A 20,411-nucleotide genomic window follows, 5' to 3' on the forward strand; every position below is an offset into this window, starting at 1 on the left:
TAGGTCTCTATTTGTTAATTTAATAATAAAAGATCATTCACGTGTGATAGACACCACTGTCCTCAACGGTACTCCCGCCGGCTTTGGTCTTTGTCATGGTAGCTAGCAACGTAGGTTAAGCTGTTACTCCTCGCAGTTTCAGACAGGGCAGGTCACGGGGAGAATTTTCAACCACAAACAGCACGGATCTAGACAGCCACATACCCGGGACAATCCGCGGTCCCAGCCACAATGGCTAACCACGTCGCGGGCTGCGTTCAAGAAAACCCCGCTAGCTTGATATGCAGCTAGCTAGCAGCTAGGCTAGCTGCGACGCCAAATAGCTCCTCAGACCGGTCCTTGTTCGGCAGGATCACTGGAAAGAGACCAGCAGTCCCAGCAGCTGATGCCAACTGCTTCGCGTGATCCAAACTAAGAAGCTAGCTAGCTTTCCAATACACTTTCAAACAACAAACTTTTCAAACAAAAGGTAACCAAGAACCCGATGTTCACTCTGACAGAGCTTCAGAGTTCTTCTGTGGAGATGGGAGAACCTTCCAGAAGGACAACCATCTCTTCAGCACTCCACCAATCAGGACTTTATGGTAGAGTGGCCAGATGGAAGCCACTCCTCAGTAAAAGGCACGGCAGCCCGCTTGGAGTTTGCCAAAGGCACCTAAAGGACTCTCAGACTATGAGAAACAAGATTCTCTGGTCTGATGAAACCCAGATTGAATTCTTTGGCCTGAATGCTAAGCGCCACGTCTGAAGGAACGCTGGCCCCATCCCTACGGTGAAGCATGGTGCATCATGCTTACTAGTCAGGATAGAGGCAAAGATGAACGGAGCAAAGTCCCGAGAGATTCTTAATGAAAACCTACTCCAGAGCGCTCAGGGCCTCAGACTGGGTCCAAGGTTCACCTTCCAACAGGACAACGATCCTAAGCACACAGCCAAGACAAAGCAGGAGTTGCTTCAGGTGTGACGGAAAAATTATGTTTTCACCTTCTTTGTTGGCTCTGTAACAATTATTTACTTATCGAACAGTCGATATTTCTGATTTGCTAATGCTGTGTTTTATGGTCTCCACTATAGCACCCTGCAGCTTGTCTGGGTGTTGAGGACATGGGTTCTACTAGAGATAGCTTGAAACTGACAATTGACTTGTGTTGGTGATAAAAACCTGAAAGCTAGGATTCTATTGAGAAGATGTGGTGTGTGTGTGACTGGAGATAGAGAGAGCCTGGAAGAGTTAAGAACATTGCCTCTGTCTCATCTTCCTGGCATCTGGGAAACAAAGTAAAATACCATCCTGTGTAGATAACCAAGGTGGCTTATGGGAAGGTTAAAAGTGACTAAGCAATCTTGGTATATAAAAACAGTGCATCATCTGTAAAGGCGAGACTCTCAGCCTAACAGTCAGTCAAGACTGGAGGGCTGACGGTCTCATTATTGCAATAATTAATCAATATTAAATAAAGATGATTGTTTGAAGAAATGACCAAAACCAAGTCTCTCTCAGTACTGATTTTCCACGACATGGGACAAGTCTCTAAATGTCCTTGAGTGGCCCAGCCAGAGCCTGGACTTGAACCCGATCAAAAATCTCTGGGGAGACTTGAAAATAGCTGTGCAGCGACGCTCCCCATCCAACCTGACAGAGCTTGAGAGGATCTGCGGAGAAGAATGGGAGAAACTCCCCAAATACAGGTGTGCCAAGCTTGTAGCGTCATACCCAAGAAGAGACTATGCTGTTATTGCTACCGAAGGTGCTTTAATAGAGTACTGAGTAAAGGGTCTGAATACTTATGTAAATGTGATATTTCCATTTTCTTATTATACATTTGCTAACATTTCTAAAAACCTGTTTTTGTATATGAACACTGCTGTAACGTAACAAATTGTGAAAAAAAGTCAAGGTGTCTGAATACTTTCCGAATGCACTGTACATAGAGTAATTGAACACTGGTCACTTGAATAATGTTTACATACTGTTTTACCCCCAATGTACAGTCGTGGCCAAAAGTTTTGAGAATGACACATATTAATTTCCACAAAGTTTGCTGCTTCAGTGTCTTTAGATATTTTTGTCAGCTGTTACTATGGAATACTGAAGTATAATTACAAGCATTTCATAAGTGTCAAAGGCTTTTATTGACAATCACATGAAGTTGATGCAAAGAGTCAATATTTGCAGTGTTGACCCTTCTTTTTCAAGACCTCTGCAAATCGCCCCGGCATGCTGTCAATTAACTTCTGGGCCACATCCTGACTGATGGCAGCCCATTATTGCATAATCAATGCTTGGAGTTTGTCAGAAATTGTGGGGTTTTGTTTGTCCACCTGCCACTTGAGGATTGACCACAAGTTCTCAATGGGATTAAGGTCTGGGGAGTTTCCTGGCCATGGACCCAAAATATCGATGTTTGTTCCCCGAGCCACTTAGTTATCACTTTTGCCTTATGGCAAGGTGCTCCATCATGCTGGAAAAGGCATTGTTCATCACCAAACTGTTCCTGGATGGTTGGGAGAAGTTGCTCTCGGAGGATGTGTTGGTACCATTCTTTATTCATGGCTGTGTTCTTAGGCAAAATTGTGAGTGAGCCCACTCCCTTGGCTGAGAAGCAACCCCACACATGAATGGTCTTGAGATGCTTTACTGTTGGGATGACACAGGACTGATGGTAGTGCTCACCTTGTCTTCTCCGGACAAGCTTTTTTTCCGGATGCCCCAAACAATTTGAAAGGGGATTCATCAGAGAAAATGACTTTACCCCAGTCCTCAGCAGTCCAATCCCTGTACCTTTTGCAGAATATCAGTCTGTCCCTGATGTTTTTCCTGGAGAGTAGTGGCTTCTTTGCTGCCCTTCTTGACACCAGGCCATCTTCCAAAAGTCTTTGCCTCACTGTGCGTGCAGATGCACTCACACCTACCTGCTGCCATTCCTGAGCAAGCTCTGTACTGGTGTTGCCCCGATCCCGCAGCTGAATCAACTTTAGGAGACGGTCCTGGCGCTTGCTGGACTTTCTTCGGCGCCCTGAAGCATTCTTCACAACAATTGAACCGCTCTCCTTGAAGTTCTTGATGATCCGATAAATGGTTGATTTAGGTGCAATCTTACTGGCAGCAATATCCTTGCCTGTGAAGCCCTTTTTGTGCAAAGCAATGATGACGGCACATGTTTCCTTGGAGACAACCATGATTGACAGAGGAAGAACAATGACCACCCTCCCTCCCACACCACCCTCCTTTTGAAGCTTCCAGTCTGTTATTCGAACTCAATCAGCATGACAGAGTGATCGCCAGCCTTGTCTTCGTCAACACTCACACCTGTGTTAACGAGAGAATCTCTGACATGATGTCAGCTGGTCCTTTTGTGGCAGGGCTGAAATGCAGTGGAAATGTTTTTTGGGATTCAGTTCATTTGCATGGCAAAGAGGGACTTTGTAATTAATTGCAATTCATCTGATCACTCTTCATAACATTCTGGAGTATATACAAATTCCCATAATACAAACTGAGGCAGCAGACTTTGTGAAAATTAATATTTGTGTCATTCTCAAAACTTTTGGCCACGACTGTATATACTGTATTCTAGTCATGGCTCATCCTAAATAACTATTGCTATGCACACCTTTTCTATTCATATATTGTCCATACTGTCTATACCCACCATTGTATGTATATACAGTATATTTATATTCCAGACTATGACATTGCTCATTCTGATATTTTTTCATTTATTTTTTGGATTATGTTTGTGTTGTTTTGTACTGCTTGGTAGTACTGCACTGTTGGAGCTAGAAACATAAGCATTTCGCTGCACCTACAATAACATCTGCAAATCTGTGTACATGACCAATAAACTTTGATTTGATTTTAAACTGTGCATTTTACAAATACATTTTATTTGACTTGAAGCCGCTAAAAGAAGGTTTGAAGGGGCCTGTTGCAGATGGTAATTTCTGCCTTCCCGATCAGGAATGACACCCGTTTCTAAAAAGATAATCCTATAACATTACTTCTTAATTACTACACATTGCTCGGGTTTAGATGAACACACACACTTATCTCAGTTGGTTTATCAGTACAATCTGTTGGGGAAATGTGTAATTGCCCTGCTGCAGATGGTGTAAGGTGTATTGTTATGCAATATCCAATGAATTGATACCCTGTAAAGAGGGGACTGAATTCTCCCATAGCATATTTTACCTCTCAAATGAGGTTTGTCAGGGCATATGCTCAACCCAGCATGATTATTAATGTTGTTAGAAAACTGCTTGCTTCATCACTTTATTTAGCTCTTTATCTCCCCTCTCCTCAGGAACTCAGGGAACTTCATTAATTAAGAGGCATACAGTGTTCCTGTGCTGCTCTTAGACAGCTTGTTGGTAGTCCCATTGGGAGCCTAGGGTTCCATTAGAAAGTGCCCCGAGAGTGAGTGAGCTAGAGGGTGAGGGGGTACGTTCTTGCCTGGGTAGTAAAAGTAGGACGTTAGTGGTGTTTGGTTAACAGCCCCAGCCCACTACACTATGGAGACAGAAGATGATTCATGCATCCATTGCTTTTCCTATTCCATTCTTACTGTATCTCTCTGTTGGTTTCAGCTGTTTCTGTATCATTCCTCCCTCTATCTCTCTCCTTTTATTCATCCACCTCTCTCCTCTCTCTCCCTTCCTTTCTCACTCCCCTTCCTCCCTGTATCTATTTAAAGAGGACATGAGATCTAGGATATCAAGGTTCAGAAGTAGATGATCTGAATGGAATACGTCTGAGGTCCCTAGACACCCAGTCATGTCAAAAAGCTGCAGCCGAGAGAGAAAGTGCCAGTGCTGTTCTGCTTGCTCTCTGTGGAGAGATTTTGATCAGTGGAAGGGAAGGTGTTTTGTCTCCGCAAGTGCCCTGTTGGCCACAGATTTAGCTGTGGTGGTATCATAGACATGACAGCTCCTATTTCCTCTCTCTCCCTGTCTCTCTGGCTGATACGTACGCAGTTAGCAGTGAAGTCTCAGTCCTGCACTCTATGCCATGACAACAAATATGACAAAGACAGCACAATGCAAGTGATAGGGGATCGATGAGACTTGATATAAAGTCAGTAGGTAAATCTACATCTGATTAGGTGGAAGAAGGAGAGGGGTTAACTTTACAGCTTGTAGTCTGTATCATGGTTGTATTAATGGATAGTTCTCTGAAAATGGCCAAACCTGCTGATGTTTCTATCACAGTTTATATTTGCTGGGGCACGTGTTACATTTTCTATCTTAGCCTCTTTTTGTGAGATTAATCTCTTGGCTGTGTCAGTGGCTCAGTAGGAAATACCTCTTGTTATCCGGAGCTGTACATACAGGACTGAGAGGAGGGCACTTTTAGAATGACCATCACTCTCTCAGCTAAGTTTGGTTCCTAACACCTAACAGCATTGCTTGCTGTTTGGGATTTTAGGCTGGGTTTCTGTATAGCACTTTGACATCTGCTGATGTAAAAATGGCTTAATAAATTTGATTGACTTCAGTGAAATACTGTAGATTGCTGTACAGATTTCAAACTTGACTTTACTACTGATGAGATTAAGATCATGTGGATGGTGGATGAACCCTTGTAGGGGTTATTCTGGCTCATGGGTATTTGTCAGCCGGTATGTGAGCCTATAGGGTCATGAGTCTGTTGTGTGGCTGCTGTGGTGCGAGTTATACCAGGGCCTTCAGTTCTGATTATCCAAGGCTGGATTGGGCTGTCTTCATGGTGTTGGCCAGTGGAGCGTCTGATTGGACAGTTGACCTAAGGGGTACCAGTGGCCATTTTTCCTGCTTTTTCATCAGAGTGACAGCTGAGTCCAGTGATCAGAAATCTATTTCTTTCTTTCTTCCCACCTCTTCCTCGGTTCTGATTAGGTGGAATACAGCTATGACCGGAAGTTACTTTTTTGTAGCAGGTTAGGATAATTCTTGTGGTAGTTAAGGAGAATTAGGTTCAGGTTAGGAAAAAGGTTAGGGTTAGCTAAAATGCTCTCCTAACTTGCTACGAAAAGTCACTTCCGGCCATAGCTGTAATTCCTATAGTCACAACCCTGTCCCTCTATTTTAAATTCAAATGCAAATTCACCATTCATCATATCACTCTCTTTCTCTCTCTCACTTTGTATTTAGCTCTCACATTCTTCCTCCCCCTGTACTCATTCCCTCTCTCTCTCTCTCTCTCTCTCTCGATATATCCCTCCTCCATTCCTCTTTCTCTCTATCTCTCTCTCGTTCTCTTGTTCACAATATAAATTCGTGTGTGTATGCATGTGTGTGTGTGTACTGTCATACTGTAAATTATTTTTCACACGCTACTTTAATCTCAATTGAAATTCTCCATCCTCTTTGTGTGTGTCTGCTGGTTCCTCCATTTGTTAATCACTCTTTTCTTTGGGGAAGGGGCAGCCTGATCTTTGTGAAGACGCTTTGATTAGTTCTACGATGTGCTGGATCTGCCCAGACAGTTGACAGACATTAGCCCTCCATGGGCATCCCCATTTAGCCAAATCGACCAGAGTGGTTGTGATGGTCTCATCAGCATGTTAGTTGCCAAGCCCAGAGAACCAGAAGGCTCTTGGACATGCTGTAATACCAACTGTTAAAGTGTTTCTGACAATGTAGATAGACATTTTGTTATTTATAGAGATAACATCACATTTTTTTGTCATTTCAGGGTTGACATAAAGTGTTTTTTTGCTGGCAACATTAACATTTCCTTTGATTGCAATATTTGGACCTCCTGTGAAACTGAAGAGCTACCAAGCTTGTAGGCACGCATACTCAAAGAGGATTTGAGGATCCCTTTTGAAGAACGTTATTTATCGTCTCTCCGCATTCATTTCCACTGATCAGTGGAAAATAATTTACCCCCAAATGATTTAAATATGCAACACATTTCAGTGTTCTACTACCATTCCATAATGAACTTAACCCTCATGTCCATGCGTATAATCATGCATATCTCTGTCAATGTGTGTGTAATTTTCAATTTACTGCATGTAGGCTATCATTACTATTGAGGTTTTATCTGTATATGATATATTCTGAGCCTGGTATTGCCTGTGGCTTGTTCTCTTGATACTGTTTTTTTAAGCTCTTCTTCCTCTCAGATCCTCTCTGTGCTCAGTCCTTCTGGGACACGGGGGGGGGGGGGGGGGGGGTTGTGTAAGACGACTGTCAGCAGGGACGGGAGAGGGGTGTTTGTTGCAGAGGGACAGAGGAGAACCATGATGAGGTGGTTGTAAAAATGTTTAACCGTTTTGAGTTTTAGTCTTGAAAGGTGCCAGCTGTAGTAATTATGCAATTGTCTCTGGGTGCATTTTCTGAAGAGAAGACAGAAAAGCCCTCACAAAACCAACCCAGTATCGGTCCGCAAATACAGGACGATTAAAGGCCCAGTGCACAACTTTTTAGTTGTAAAAACTGAATGCCTTCAACTGAAATGTGTCTTCCGCATTTAACCCAACCCCTCTGAATCAGAGAGGTGTGGAGGGCTGCCTTAATCGACATCCACGGTGCCTGGGGAACAGTGGGTTAAGGGGGCACACCTCAGGGGCAGAATGACAGATTGTTACCTTGTCAGCTCGGGGATTCGATACAGCAACTTTTCGGTTACTGGCCCAATGCCCGAACCACTAGGCTACCTGCCGCTCCTTTTGACTGGTACTGGATATACAAAAGTTTGGACATACCTACTCATTCAAGTTTTTATTTTATTTTTTACTATTTTCTAAAATTGTAGAATAATAGTGAAGACATCAAAACTATGAAATAACACATGGAATCATGTAGTATCCACAAAAGTGTTAAACAAATCAAAATATATTTTAGACAAGTAGCCACCCTTTTCCTTGACAGCTTTACACACTATTGGCAGTCTCTCAACCAGATTCACCTGGAATGCTTTTCCAACCATCTTGAAGGAGTTCCCACATGTTTAGCACTTGTTGGCTGCTTTTCCTTCACTCTGCGGTCCAACTCATCCCAAACCATCTCAATTGGGTTGAGGTTGGGTGATCGTGGAGGCCGGGTGATCGTGGAGCCCAGGTCATCTGATGCCGCACTCCATCACTCTCCTTGGTCAAATAGGCCTTACACAGCCTGGAGGTGTGTTGGGTCATTATCCTATTGAAAAACAGATGATAGTCCCACTAAGCCCAAACCAGATGGGATGCCGTATCGCTCCAGTATGCTGTGGTCACCATGTTGGTTAAGTGTGCCTTAAATTCTAAATAAATCACATACTGGGTCACCAGCAAAGCACCCCCACACCATCACACCACCTCCTCCATGCTTTACGGTGGGAACTACACATGAGGAGATCATCCATTCACCCACAGTGCGTCTGACAAAGCAGCTGGAACCAAAAATCTCACATTTGGACTCCAGACCAAAGGACAGCTTTCCACCAGTCTAATGTCCATTGCTCATACACACAGTCTCCTCTGAACAGTTGATGTTGAGGTGTGTTTGTCTTTATTTTTACTTTTTTCTACATTGTGAAGCTGGTTGAGAGAATGCCAAGAGTGTGCAAAGCTGTCATCAAATTAAAAGGTGGCTACTTTGAAGTATCTCAAATATAAAATATATTTTGATTTGTTTAACACTTTTTTGCTTAGTACATGATTCCATATGTGTTATTTCATAGGTTTGATGTCTTCACTTTTATTCTACAATGTAGAAAATAATAAAATAAAGAAAATCCTTGAATGAGTAGGTGTATCCAAACCTTTTGACTGGTACTGTATATATTTATTTTTTATTTTTCAGGGGGTGCTGCAGCTGCCTCAGCACCCCTACTTTCTGGCTATGCCAAGAAGTGAAAAACACATCCTCCACCTGAGGCTGCTTAGTAAGACATGTACTCCTGCTGTAGCCTACAAGAGGTTTCAAGGGCTGAGGCAACATGAAGAAAAGCACATTATTATAGCCTATACTGCTGACCAGATTCTGACTCATGATAGTAATAATAAGATATGCATAATACTGCTTCACTTAGTGATCCCCTGATTAACAAGTCACTCTGCAATTCAGATTCACATCAATTATTTTATCATTAGTTCAACATTTAACTCAATTCAAATTTACATATTGATAATATTAATCAAAACCAAAAATAATATGCGTATTTGTTTCACAATCCTGCCTATTGACTATTGTCTTTTGTGTGAATACCTAAGTTCCCTTCTAAATATGAGTCGAGTACTCCTGACAAAACCGTTCTAGTGGTAAAATATCAACTGCACGCGTGACTGAATGAGTTTGATGTGATGCTCAGGAGGGGCCCAGGCGTATGCTGGGCCTGTCGTATGGGCCCGCCGTATGGGTCGCCTCACAGCTTATTACTGTGGCGTTGACATCATATGCAGCTGAGCAGCCCCGCTGGGGTCTGACGGGGTTTCAGCGGCTGGAAGTGGGACTTCTCTGGGTCTGAAGCCTGCCTCTGTCTCTAGCTATCTCTCTCCCTGTCTCTTTCTCTCCCTGTCTCTGTCTCTCTTTCACTCTCTCCCCGTTTCAGAGGGTCTCTATCTGCTGTCTGTCTGCTCAAAGAGAGGGGGGGAGTTCACAGCCGGCTCAATGAGGAAGGGAAAGAAAGGGATGAAAAGAGAGAGGGAAAGGGCGTCCGAAGATAACAAATGGAGTATAGTCCTGAAAGGGTGAATTTACACATTAAAGACCCTCGAAAACAGTTTGGCATTTGCACATCCAAACCAATGTACCATACTCAACACGCCACAGTCTCTGGGATTCTTAATGTAATAGCTGCCATTTCTTTGGTATTCATATACAGTACATATTCTTTTTGAAGAGTAAAATGAACATTGGTGGACTAACATATAAATAGATGTTAAGTGAGCCAGGCAGATATAAAAGGCGTAATGGTAGTGTTGTTGTCATGGTACTGATCTTAGTATCAGTGGCCTTGACTGAGCCTGCAGAGTCAAGTGCTTTGAATTCACCTATTGAGAGGAAAACACATCAAAGACAATCTATCTAGTAGGTCACACACAGCAGCTCAAAAGGTTTGTGAAAAACCCACAGTGATATCCAGGACCCACTCCACCGGGAAATATAGTGGCACCTGAACATTGTTGCAATAAATATGTACCAACGAACGTCAAGACTATTTCCCATTACTATTGTGTTTTGATGTCTTTTTCAATCTGTGAGGGGAAATTATAAAAGTGCATCTGACTGTTGTCGTCAAGGGAGTTTATTCCACTGTGGTTCTTTCTGTTGGGATTTGTTTAGCTTGATTTAATTACATGACAGGTAGTCTCACCTGAGGAGACACTCAATTACTGGTGCTCTCTTTCTCTCTCATTCTCTCTCCCTCTTTTTATCTCTCCACGGTTTACCTACAAGTTAATTGATTGTTTTTCTCTTGTTCTGTCTTGTTTGATTTACCCTCCTGCAGAAGTAAGAGCTTAGGTAAGCTCCTCCAGGACCTTTTCTGCCACAACACAACTCCCCGCTTCTCCTCCAATCACCCCTGGACTACACCTACCACTGAGGTAGAGCTTCAGGAGACTACCGGGAGAGTCAGATTCCTGCCCCTGGAATACCAACAAGTGTGCATCCTTTTACACTTTTCATCCTTAATTTCAAATCCACCTACTCTGATTACGAGGGGGGGGGGGGGGGGGACGGACGGACGTTTGCTAGCATCTCTGGCCTCTTGGAATCGATTCTGTGGGAACTGTTCTAGTTTTGAGCCTGCATTGCTTCAGCTGATTCGGACCATCTGGTGTGTTTCTGTTGAACACTTTCAGGAACTAACACATAGATGTAGTATTCTGCTGCAGGGATACGTTGGTACATTGTAACCTAACAACAAGCCCTATCAGAAGAGGTAGAGAGGAGAGGCCCATCTGGAGTGTGCCCACTGGGCACAGATGTCAATTCAATGTCTTTTCCACGTTGGTTCAACCTAATTTCATTGGAATGACGTGGAAGCAACGTTGATTCAACCAGTGTGTGCCCAGTGGGTGGTGTGTTAGAGTTAGTGGAAGATACACCTGTGTACTTATAGGAGGCCTGCAGAAGAAGACTTGATCCTTCCTGAACTGTAAACCCACATGGTATCTCTGAGGAGATAGCTGTCCATCTTTTCTCCCTGGGTGGAGAAACCCCTTCCTGCACTCAGCCAGCGTCACACCACCGGGACTCTAACGATTGCTCTACATCTCCCCATATCTGTCTATCTCGGTCTGTTTTCTCTATCTTTCTTTTTCACCTGTCTACTTTACTTCACCCTCTCTCAATTTCTCTCCTCCCCATTCATTCTCTTTTTCTTTTTTTCCACAACACCCATTCCTGTCACATGCTCTCTCTGTTTTCATAATTAACGATGCTTGTATACCAATTAGACTTTCAGTCGGTGCGACCCAAACCCTGAGAGCCCCAGTGGAAGTAGGGACCTTTGGAGTGCTGCTGGTGTGTGGATCGTGCTGTTCTAGACCTCCCCCCCCCCCCCCCCACCCCACCCCCCAGTACCCCCTGTCATTGGCCCTGGCTGTAAATGTCACGGCGGCGGCTGACTGCGGCTGAATCGTCCACAGGGTCACAGGGCTGGCTCTTTTATTTTCCACAGGCCAGGGATCTCTGTGGGAGCCTTACTGTGTCTCAGGGGAACAAAAGTTACTCCTCAGCCCCAGTTGGGCCCTGACAGCTGCCTTCTGGAATTTAGTGGTTTGGTCTAATTAGAAATATTCTGTCTCACCTCGAGAGCTTATTCCTATTATACTTGGAGGGAGTTTTCATTTAAAGACTTTGTTCGGTTTTGGTTTTTACCCTCTTCACCAGATTCAAATAACAGCTGAAGCCCAGGATAATTGCCTTTGGCTGAGAATGTGAATGCAGGTTCCTTCCAAGTTGCAGTGGATTATCATTACCGTGAAGGTTACACCTTGTAGGTTTTTCTCCTTCGTTGTTTGATCCAGCTCCATCTTCCACTTGACGCTAACATTTCACAGGGATTGTGCATAAAGGCATGCACACCTTTTGCGTGTTCGCTATAGGAAGCCTTCAAAAAAACCTTGTTTTAGCATATTCCTCTCTAGAGAGCAGCGTACAGCTGCACAACAATCAACTGCAGGGATTTTTTAACCAAAATAAAGGCCCTTGAATGGAGTAAAAGGAGAAATAAAGGGCAGATGGCAACCCTGCTTTAAAACATCAACAAATGAATTAATACAACATTGGGTGGTAGAGGCATTTGGCAAAGTGCTGAAGTAGCCTCTCTCTCTCTCCCCCTCTCTCTTTCTCTGTCACGTTCCCTCTCTCACTTGAGACAGGGGATCAGGTAGCAGAGCAGAAAGACCGGAGGTTGATCCGCAGTGCCCCTGCTTCTGTGTTGTGTTTTTGTTTGTCCCCCCACCCGTCCGTGCATGTAATGACCCATCACCTTCGTCAGCCTCAGGAGAGATGCCTATACTCGAGATGGCAGTGAGCCTAGTCAAGTCCCTGTACTGGGAGGTGTTCCCCCCCATGTCCACGTGCAGGGTCTACTGCACCCCTGTGTTCCATGACGGCCTGCTCTATGTGCTCGGGGGCTGCAGTGAGACAGGCCTACCTCTAGACACTGCCGAGGTGCTGGACATAGAGAGCCAGACATGGACCCAGCTACCTCCACTCCCTACAGCCCGGGCGGGGGCATCAGCGGTGGCCCTTGGGGGTCAGGTGATGGTAATGGGGGGCATGGATGGCCAGCAGAGCCCCCTGTCCTCCGTGGAGGTCTACAACCCTGACGAGGGCAAGTGGGAGAGGAAGGCCAGCCTAGGACAACCCTCCATGGGCATCACCTCATTAGAGAAAGGTAAGAGTCCACCTCATACTGTACTACTGCTGCAACAGGATAATATAATGTTGAGCTCCAACCCTCTCACTCTGCTGTTTCATAATTGAACTATGAATCATACTGGGAAAGGCTTTCCACAGTCCTGACAAGTTCTCCCAGGAGCAGATTCTCTTTAGTTCTAATTAACTAGTGTCACTAAGACCTTTAAGACTGTTATGCATAGTGAGGAGCTTTAGTTGTTTTCTCGAGCTGTGGTTTAGAAGAATACCTCATCCTGATTGAGTAAACATTTTGGATATGAAACCATTTCCCCTTTCCCTGTCATCTGAGAGTTGTCTCAAGTTATGTACAGCACCAGTCAAAGGTTTGGACACACCTACTCATTGCAGGGTTTTTCTTTATTTTTACTATTTTCTGCAATTTATAAACTTGATCTCCACTACATTATCTCACATTTCTTTTCGACTAGCATTTCATTTTCAACAGTGGAGATTTATATAAACCTTGCTGTCTGTCTCTCCGACATTTGCAACATTGTTTCAATATTCAAATTCGATCTCCAGCTGTCTCATAGTAATGAACATGTCGGGAGTCGGAACGAGACAAAGACAGCGAAATCATGAATCAGCTGGCATTATTTGTATGGATATATACAAAGAAATGTCAATTGAAAAAAGGTCAAAGGAAACTAAGTGCAGCTAGTTAGCAGTCTTTCCAGCTTCAGTTTGAAGTGATTGTGTTAGCTGTGTTGTTGGCTAGATCCTCGGACCAACAGCTTCAGTTTGAAGTGATTGTGTTAGGTGTGTTGTTGGCTAGCTCCTCTGAACAACAGCTTCAGTTTGAAGTGATTGTGTTAGCTGTGTTGTTGGCTAGCTCCTCTGAACAACAGCTTCAGTTTGAAGTGATTGTGTTAGGTGTGTTGTTGGCTAGCTCCTCTGAACAACAGCTTCAGTTTGAAGTGATTGTGTTAGCTGTGTTGTTGGCTAGCTCCTCTGAACAACAGCTTCAGTTTGAAGTGATTGTGTTAGCTGTGTTGTTGGCTAGATCCTCTGACCAACAGTGTCCTGACGAGTGAGCACATTTATCACAGGCAAAATCATGTCTCATTAGCTCATTGTTATGGATGTATACAAATATACTGTATGTCACTAGAAAACAGCTTAAACAAATGCAAGCTACTTTGCTGTTATTCTGTCTGCACTTTTTGGTGTGACTCTTTTCTGTTATTCTGGCTGCACTGTTTGACATGACTAAGTTAGATGTAGTTGGCTCGCTAGCAAGCAAGGGATAAGAACGTTGCCAGTCAGTATGGCAATAGAACATTTCGAACTAATGACTGGGATGCGTTCATAGATACAGAACAAAAAGACTGAATGACTGGGTCTTGTCTCTGGCAACCGAACCGATAGAATGACCAGCCGGCTTGGTTAGCAACCCTAGATTGAAAGGGGCTACTTCTATGTGAATTAATGAGGAGGCGGAACACACCTAAATTCAAACTGTTGTTAGAAAATAAAACTTATTAGAAAATAATTAGAAATTGAAACATAGCCTATAGATAATTAGCAGGCAGCGCGTGTTAACTGTCCTGTTGCGTAACGATCACATTTTGGAACAGTGAGTGCATTCTGACATCACCTACATAAAACGACTCACGCCGTCAGAGCTCACGTGTGAAAAGGTAAAAACATTATTGGCATTGTTGAAATCGATTTTCATAAATAGTTAGCAAGCTAATATTTAGGAGGACTGATGGTTTGACTAGCTAGCAAGTTTGTTCTCTAGGTTACCATGGCAACTAGTGCAGCCATCTACTAAACTAGCAAGCAACTTCGTGACTACCTCATGAAGCTGGTTGAGAGAATGCCAAGAGTGTGCAAAGCTGTTATCAAGGCAAAGGGTGGCTACTTTGATGAATCTCAAATACAAAATATATTTTGATTTGTTAAACACTTTTTTGTTTACGACATGATTCCATATGTGTTATTTCATAGTTTTGATGTCTTCACTATTATTCTACAATGGAGAAAATAGTAAAAAATTAAGAAAAACCCTGTAAAGAGTAGGTGTGTCCAAACTTTTGACTGGTACTGTATGTTTATGCAGATTGAAGAGCTGCTGGAGAGAGGAGATATGGATGTTTAGCTTTCTGTGCTCCTCTGCAGTTTCCTGTTGCTCTCTGTTTACATTACTACTTATCAGATGGCTGTATCACTATGACCTTTCAAGGTCATAATATAGAGTCATACTGAAGATAGGAAACAGCACAGGTAGACAAGTGACTTTGTTCAGCATAGGTGAAGTGTTGTTTCCATTGTGTTTTCTGTAGGCGGTTTCAGTTTGTTTATACACAGCTGTCTGAATGTGAACATGCTTCTACTTTAGGCCTCTGGTTTTCACAAGTATCCCTGGGTACAAGAGAGAGTGGAACTTAGTTAAAACACTCTCGGTGTACTATGAGTGGGAGCAATTATGGTTTTAAAATCTGTGAATTAATCACTGGTAAAGCTTATGGAAATATACTTCTGTTACCTTTTCAAGCCTTTGTGACTGACTTCCCCCTCTTGTTTGTTTTAGTTTTAATTATTCATCACAAGTGTTTGATAGGGGTGTCACACAGCTGGCTGAGAGATGGCCTCATTCTGGAATATGTCAATTAGTCTCTGTGTGTTGGAGTGTGATGTTGACATGGGGTGTGATGTGAGAGGATGCCAATGATTTATCAGTTGAGACAGAGAGCGTACCTGACTCCTGCTCTGTCCCAAAGCATGTCCAATATCAGCCTTGACCTGCAGCTACCTTATCTTCATCCACAGACATTACATGCCGTCATGTTTAATTGGCTGTCTGGCATGATATAACATCTTGGTTACAGGTGCAAGCTAAAACATCCCAGTGTACAAATAATGAATTGTAGAGTTTTCCGTTTCAATATGCCTGCTAGCGTCTAATGCTGTTTTCACAAATCAGGCAACAAGTACCTTTGAGACAGGATATGGCAAAATTGATTATCATTGTATTCTGTAAAGTATTGAGTGTAAAGGTGAACTATGCGGAGCAGTAGCTCTGTTTCAACAGTACTCTATTTCATTTGCTAAGTCTCAGTAGTGCTCCTACTGTGCCAGTGAGGTCTGTCAGTGAGGTAGTGATGGCTTCATGTGCTGTGTGGACTGGCAGCTGTAAGCTGTGTGTGTTAAATAAGCCGGAGAGGTATACTACAAAGCAGGATTAGCCAGCTAACTCGTCTAAATATTTGTGATGATATTTTGTAGAAAGATACACTTGAAATGGGCATGGTCTAATTAATTTAACAAACGAATGACATATTTAAGTTCAGCTATGATTTTAACCATAAAATCAATAGTTATTTCTGGTTGCTTATCAAAGTTAGCTGGCTAACTCATTGATTTAGCTTTGTAGTGTACCCCTCTGGTCTCTGACTTGTACTCTAAACTTCCCAACCTATCAGCTTCTCAACTGATACTTCCTGATGGCTCTCTGACAGCTGAGTGACGGTTGGCTCTGAGGCTAGCCCCTCAGCCCCTCAGCACATCACATCATGCAGAATAGACAGCTGTATTCTCACCCACCTCTTCCCCATCCCTCACTCCTCTTATCAAACTCTGTTTTTCTCTCTTTAACCATTTTCCTTCTCACTCCTTCACTCACACTCTTGGTCGTGCAGTCAACTGATCAAGCGAGCATTGCTGTTGCTTAGCAACAAGTGTGTGTGTGTGTGTATGTTTGTATTTAGATGTGTGACAGCGAGAGAGTGTGTGTGTGTTGGGGCGAAGAGCAACCCAGAGTGCACAACAGCATCGTTTTTAACCGTGGTGACACAACCCTTTAGCACAACAGCATCGTTTTTAACCGTGGTGACAACCCAGAGAGCACAACAGCATCGTTTTTAACCGTGGTGACACAACCCTTTAGCACAACAGCATCGTTTTTAACCGTGGTGACAACCCAGAGAGCACAACAGCATCGTTTTTAACCGTGGTGACACAACCCTTTAGCACAACAGCATCGTTTTTAACCGTGGTGACAACCCAGAGAGCACAACAGCATCGTTTTTAACCGTGGTGACACAACCCTTTAGCACAACAGCATCGTTTTTAACCGTAGTGACACAACCCTTTAGCACAACAGCATCGTTTTTAACCGTGGTGACAACCCAGAGAGCACAATAGCATCGTTTTTAACCATGGTTGCGTCACCGTGCCAACCTTTGATTCCCTCTTCTCTTCTCTTCTCTTCTGTTGCTGTTTCTGTTGGTTTTGTGAAATGGCATGCATGGCTGGGGTTAGGCCCTGCCTTCTTCTCCTATCCACCTATGAACTGGGCCTCTCCACCTTGAACTGAATCCGTCTTCTCCTGTTTTTTCCTCCTGTTCAACCAGCTCCGTTACCATAGCCACCCATGTCTTGCCAATGGAGGTTAAAGCTTAGAGAGAGTGCTTTTAATTTCGCATTTATCAGGAACAAGCCTGGTAAATTTCACTTTCTACTTAATATGTGCTTCATATCTAAGATTATTCCAAGTAGTGGCTGTAGTCTTTTGATGGGCTGTCTAGCCTTCCCTATTGGCTGGCCTGCTACTTGCCTGATTAAAAAGCAGTTCCATTGTGTTGTCATCTACTTAGGTTTTATTACAACCATGTCTCAGAACTTCCTCTGCCAATTACTTCCAAGAGCTTGGCTCGCTTAAATAGTCTTTTATGTCCTCGTTTGGTCGCATCAAGCTTCAGGTCTTGCTAGAGAATAATGTATTATGCAACATCGTTTCAGAGCAAGCAGGGTCTCTGAAATACTTTGTATGATATGCTAATAGCCAGTTTTTTGGGTTGATCTGAACACATTGAACGTTTTCATGGCTTGTTTGTATCTATATTTCACAGCTACAGTGTCACTATTATGTGAACAACAACAACATCCACACACAAAGAAGTAAGACAGGAAATGGTAGGATTTCTCTTGTAAGAAGAAATAGACAGAGATTACAGCGCTATTAGCTACCCTCCTGTCTCAATCAAATAGCAAATCCAACAGGACATGAACCCACTATGGCACTGTCCCCTGGGACACTCAACAATACAACAGAGATTGTAATTAATTAACATTTTGAAGGTCTTTATATCTTTCAGCCTGAAAACACTGTTTTATACTTACTCACAGCAGGACTTTTAAGGCATACTTAACTTCTACTTGGTACTCATCCCGGGTTCCGGGAGCACCCTCATCAGTAAAAAAGTTGACTAGCATAGCCTAGCATAGTGTCACAAGTAAATACTAGCATCTAAATATCATGTAATCACAAGTCCAAGACACCAGATGAAAGATACACATCTTTTGAATCCAGCCATCATTTCCGATTTTTAAAATGTTTTACAGGGAAACACAATATGTATTTCTATTAGCTAACCACGATAGCAAAAGACCCAACCGCATATTTTCACAATTTTTTTACTGCATAGGTAGCTATCACAAATTCGACCAAATAAAGATATAAATAGTCACTAACCAATAAACAACTTCATCAGATGACAGTCTGATAACAAATTTATTGTATAGCATATGTTTTGTTCGAAAAATGTGCATATTTCAGGTATAAATCATAGTTTTACATTGCAGCCACCATCACAAGTCTCACCAAAGCAGCTAGAATAACTACAGAAACCAACGTGAAATACCTAAATACTCATCATAAAACATTTATGAAAAATACATGGTGTACAGCAAATGATAGACAAACATCTTGTGAATCCAGCCAATATTTCAGATTTTTTAAGTGTTTTACAGCGAAAACACAATATAGCATTATATTAGCTTACTACAATAGCCTACCACACAACCGCATTCATTCAAGGCACGTTAGCGATAGCGAATAAACCAGCAAAAGATATTAATTTTTTCACTAACCTTCTCAAACTTCATCAGATGACAGTCCTATAACATCATATTACACAATACATATATGGTTTGTTTGAAAATGTGCATATTTAGCGGTACAATTCGTGGTTGAACAATGTGAATACTAGCCAAAATGCACAAAATTATCCGGATATATTTCTGACACTCACATCATCTAATCAAATAACTAATCATATACTTTACTAAAAAATACAGGTTGGACAGCAAATGAAAGATACACTAGTTCTTAATGCAACCGATGTGTTAGATTAAAAAAAATAACCTTAGTACGACATACAGCTTACGTTATAGCGAGACAGCGCCCGAAATCTGGGCGGAATATAGTCTAAACATTTTCGACAGAAATACGAAATAATGTCATAAATGGTCCCTACTATTTGATGAGCTTCCATCAGAATCTTGTACAAGGTGTCCTTTTTCCAGAATGATCGTTGTTCGGTTGTAGAATGTCGTCTTCATCTATCGATTTAGCTAACAAAGCTGGCCATGCGGCACGGAAGTGCCCAACTCATCAGAACGCATAACAAACAAAATACCGAAAATCGCAATCAACTGATATAAACTGATATAAGTCGGTTTAATATAACTAGTTTATGATGTTTTTAACACATATATCAAATAAAATCAGAGCCGGATATATCTAACTTCTAAAACGAAAGCTTTTCTGAACGCATTGCAGAGGTCCCTCATGCGTCAAGCCAAACGGTGAAAAGACCAGACCCACGGTTCCAAGAGGTCTTGTTCGGCCTCAGATCTAGCTAGACACCCCATTCCAACTCTCACTGCCTACTGACATCTAGTGGAAGGCGTATGCAGTGCATGTAGACCCATAGATTCCATGCAAATTAATAAACTGACCCTGGAAATGAGCCCTCGATTTCAGATTTCTCACTTCCTGACAAGAAGTTTGCTGCAAAATGAGTTCTGTTTTACTCACAGATATAATTCAAACGGTTTTAGAAACTAGAGAGAGTTTTCTATCCAATAGTAATAATAATATGCATATTGTATGAGCAAGAATTGAGTACGAGGCAGTTTAATTTGGGAACAATTTTTTACAAAGTGGAAATAGCGCCCCCCCTATTGAGAAAAGGTTTTAATATGCATGCACATAGTCATATATACACTCCTCAAAAAATAAATGGAACACTTAAACAACACATTGTAACTCCAAGTCAATCACACTTCTGTGAAATCAAACTGTCCACTTAGGAAGCAACACTGATTGACAATACATTTCACATGCTGTTGTGCAAATGGAATAGACAACAGGTGGAAATTATAGGCAATTAGCAAGACACCCCCAATAAAGGAGTGGTTCTGCAGGTGGTGACCACAGACCACTTCTCAGTTCCTATGCTTCCTGGCTGATGTTTTGGTCACTTTTGAATGCTGGCAGTGCTTTCACTCTTGTGGTAGCATGAGATGGAGTCTACAACCCACACAAGTGGCTCAGATAGTGCAGCTCATCCATGATGGCACATCAATGCGAGCTGTGGCAAGAAGGTTTGCTGTGTCTGTCAGTGTAGTGTCCAGAGCATGGAGGCGCTACCAGGAGACAGGCCAGTACATCAGGAGACGTGGAGGAGGCCGTAGGAGGTCAACAACCCAGCAGCAGGACCGCTACCTCCGCCTTTGTGCAAGGAGGAGCACTGCCAGAGCCCTGCAAAATGACCTCCAGC

The 20,411-nt window shown here is 42.8% G+C and overlaps 1 protein-coding gene across 2 annotated transcripts in view; it reads left to right on the forward strand.

Moving 5' to 3' along the window:
- LOC129830072 (kelch domain-containing protein 8B-like) overlaps positions 1-20,411 on the forward strand; it is a 151,800-nt gene that overhangs the window by 21,924 nt on the left and 109,465 nt on the right. For both annotated transcript variants that reach the window (XR_008755489.1, XM_055892272.1), the window contains exon 2: positions 10,418-12,817. Coding sequence is in view for 1 of the 2 variants with exons in the window: in XM_055892272.1 (XP_055748247.1) it covers positions 12,427-12,817 (391 nt within the window). In the remaining variant the exon portion in view is untranslated. The remainder of the gene's footprint in view (positions 1-10,417; positions 12,818-20,411) is intronic.

The sequence above is a fragment of the Salvelinus fontinalis genome, chromosome 31 (assembly GCF_029448725.1).
Source record: "Salvelinus fontinalis isolate EN_2023a chromosome 31, ASM2944872v1, whole genome shotgun sequence".
NCBI lineage: Eukaryota > Metazoa > Chordata > Actinopteri > Salmoniformes > Salmonidae > Salvelinus > Salvelinus fontinalis.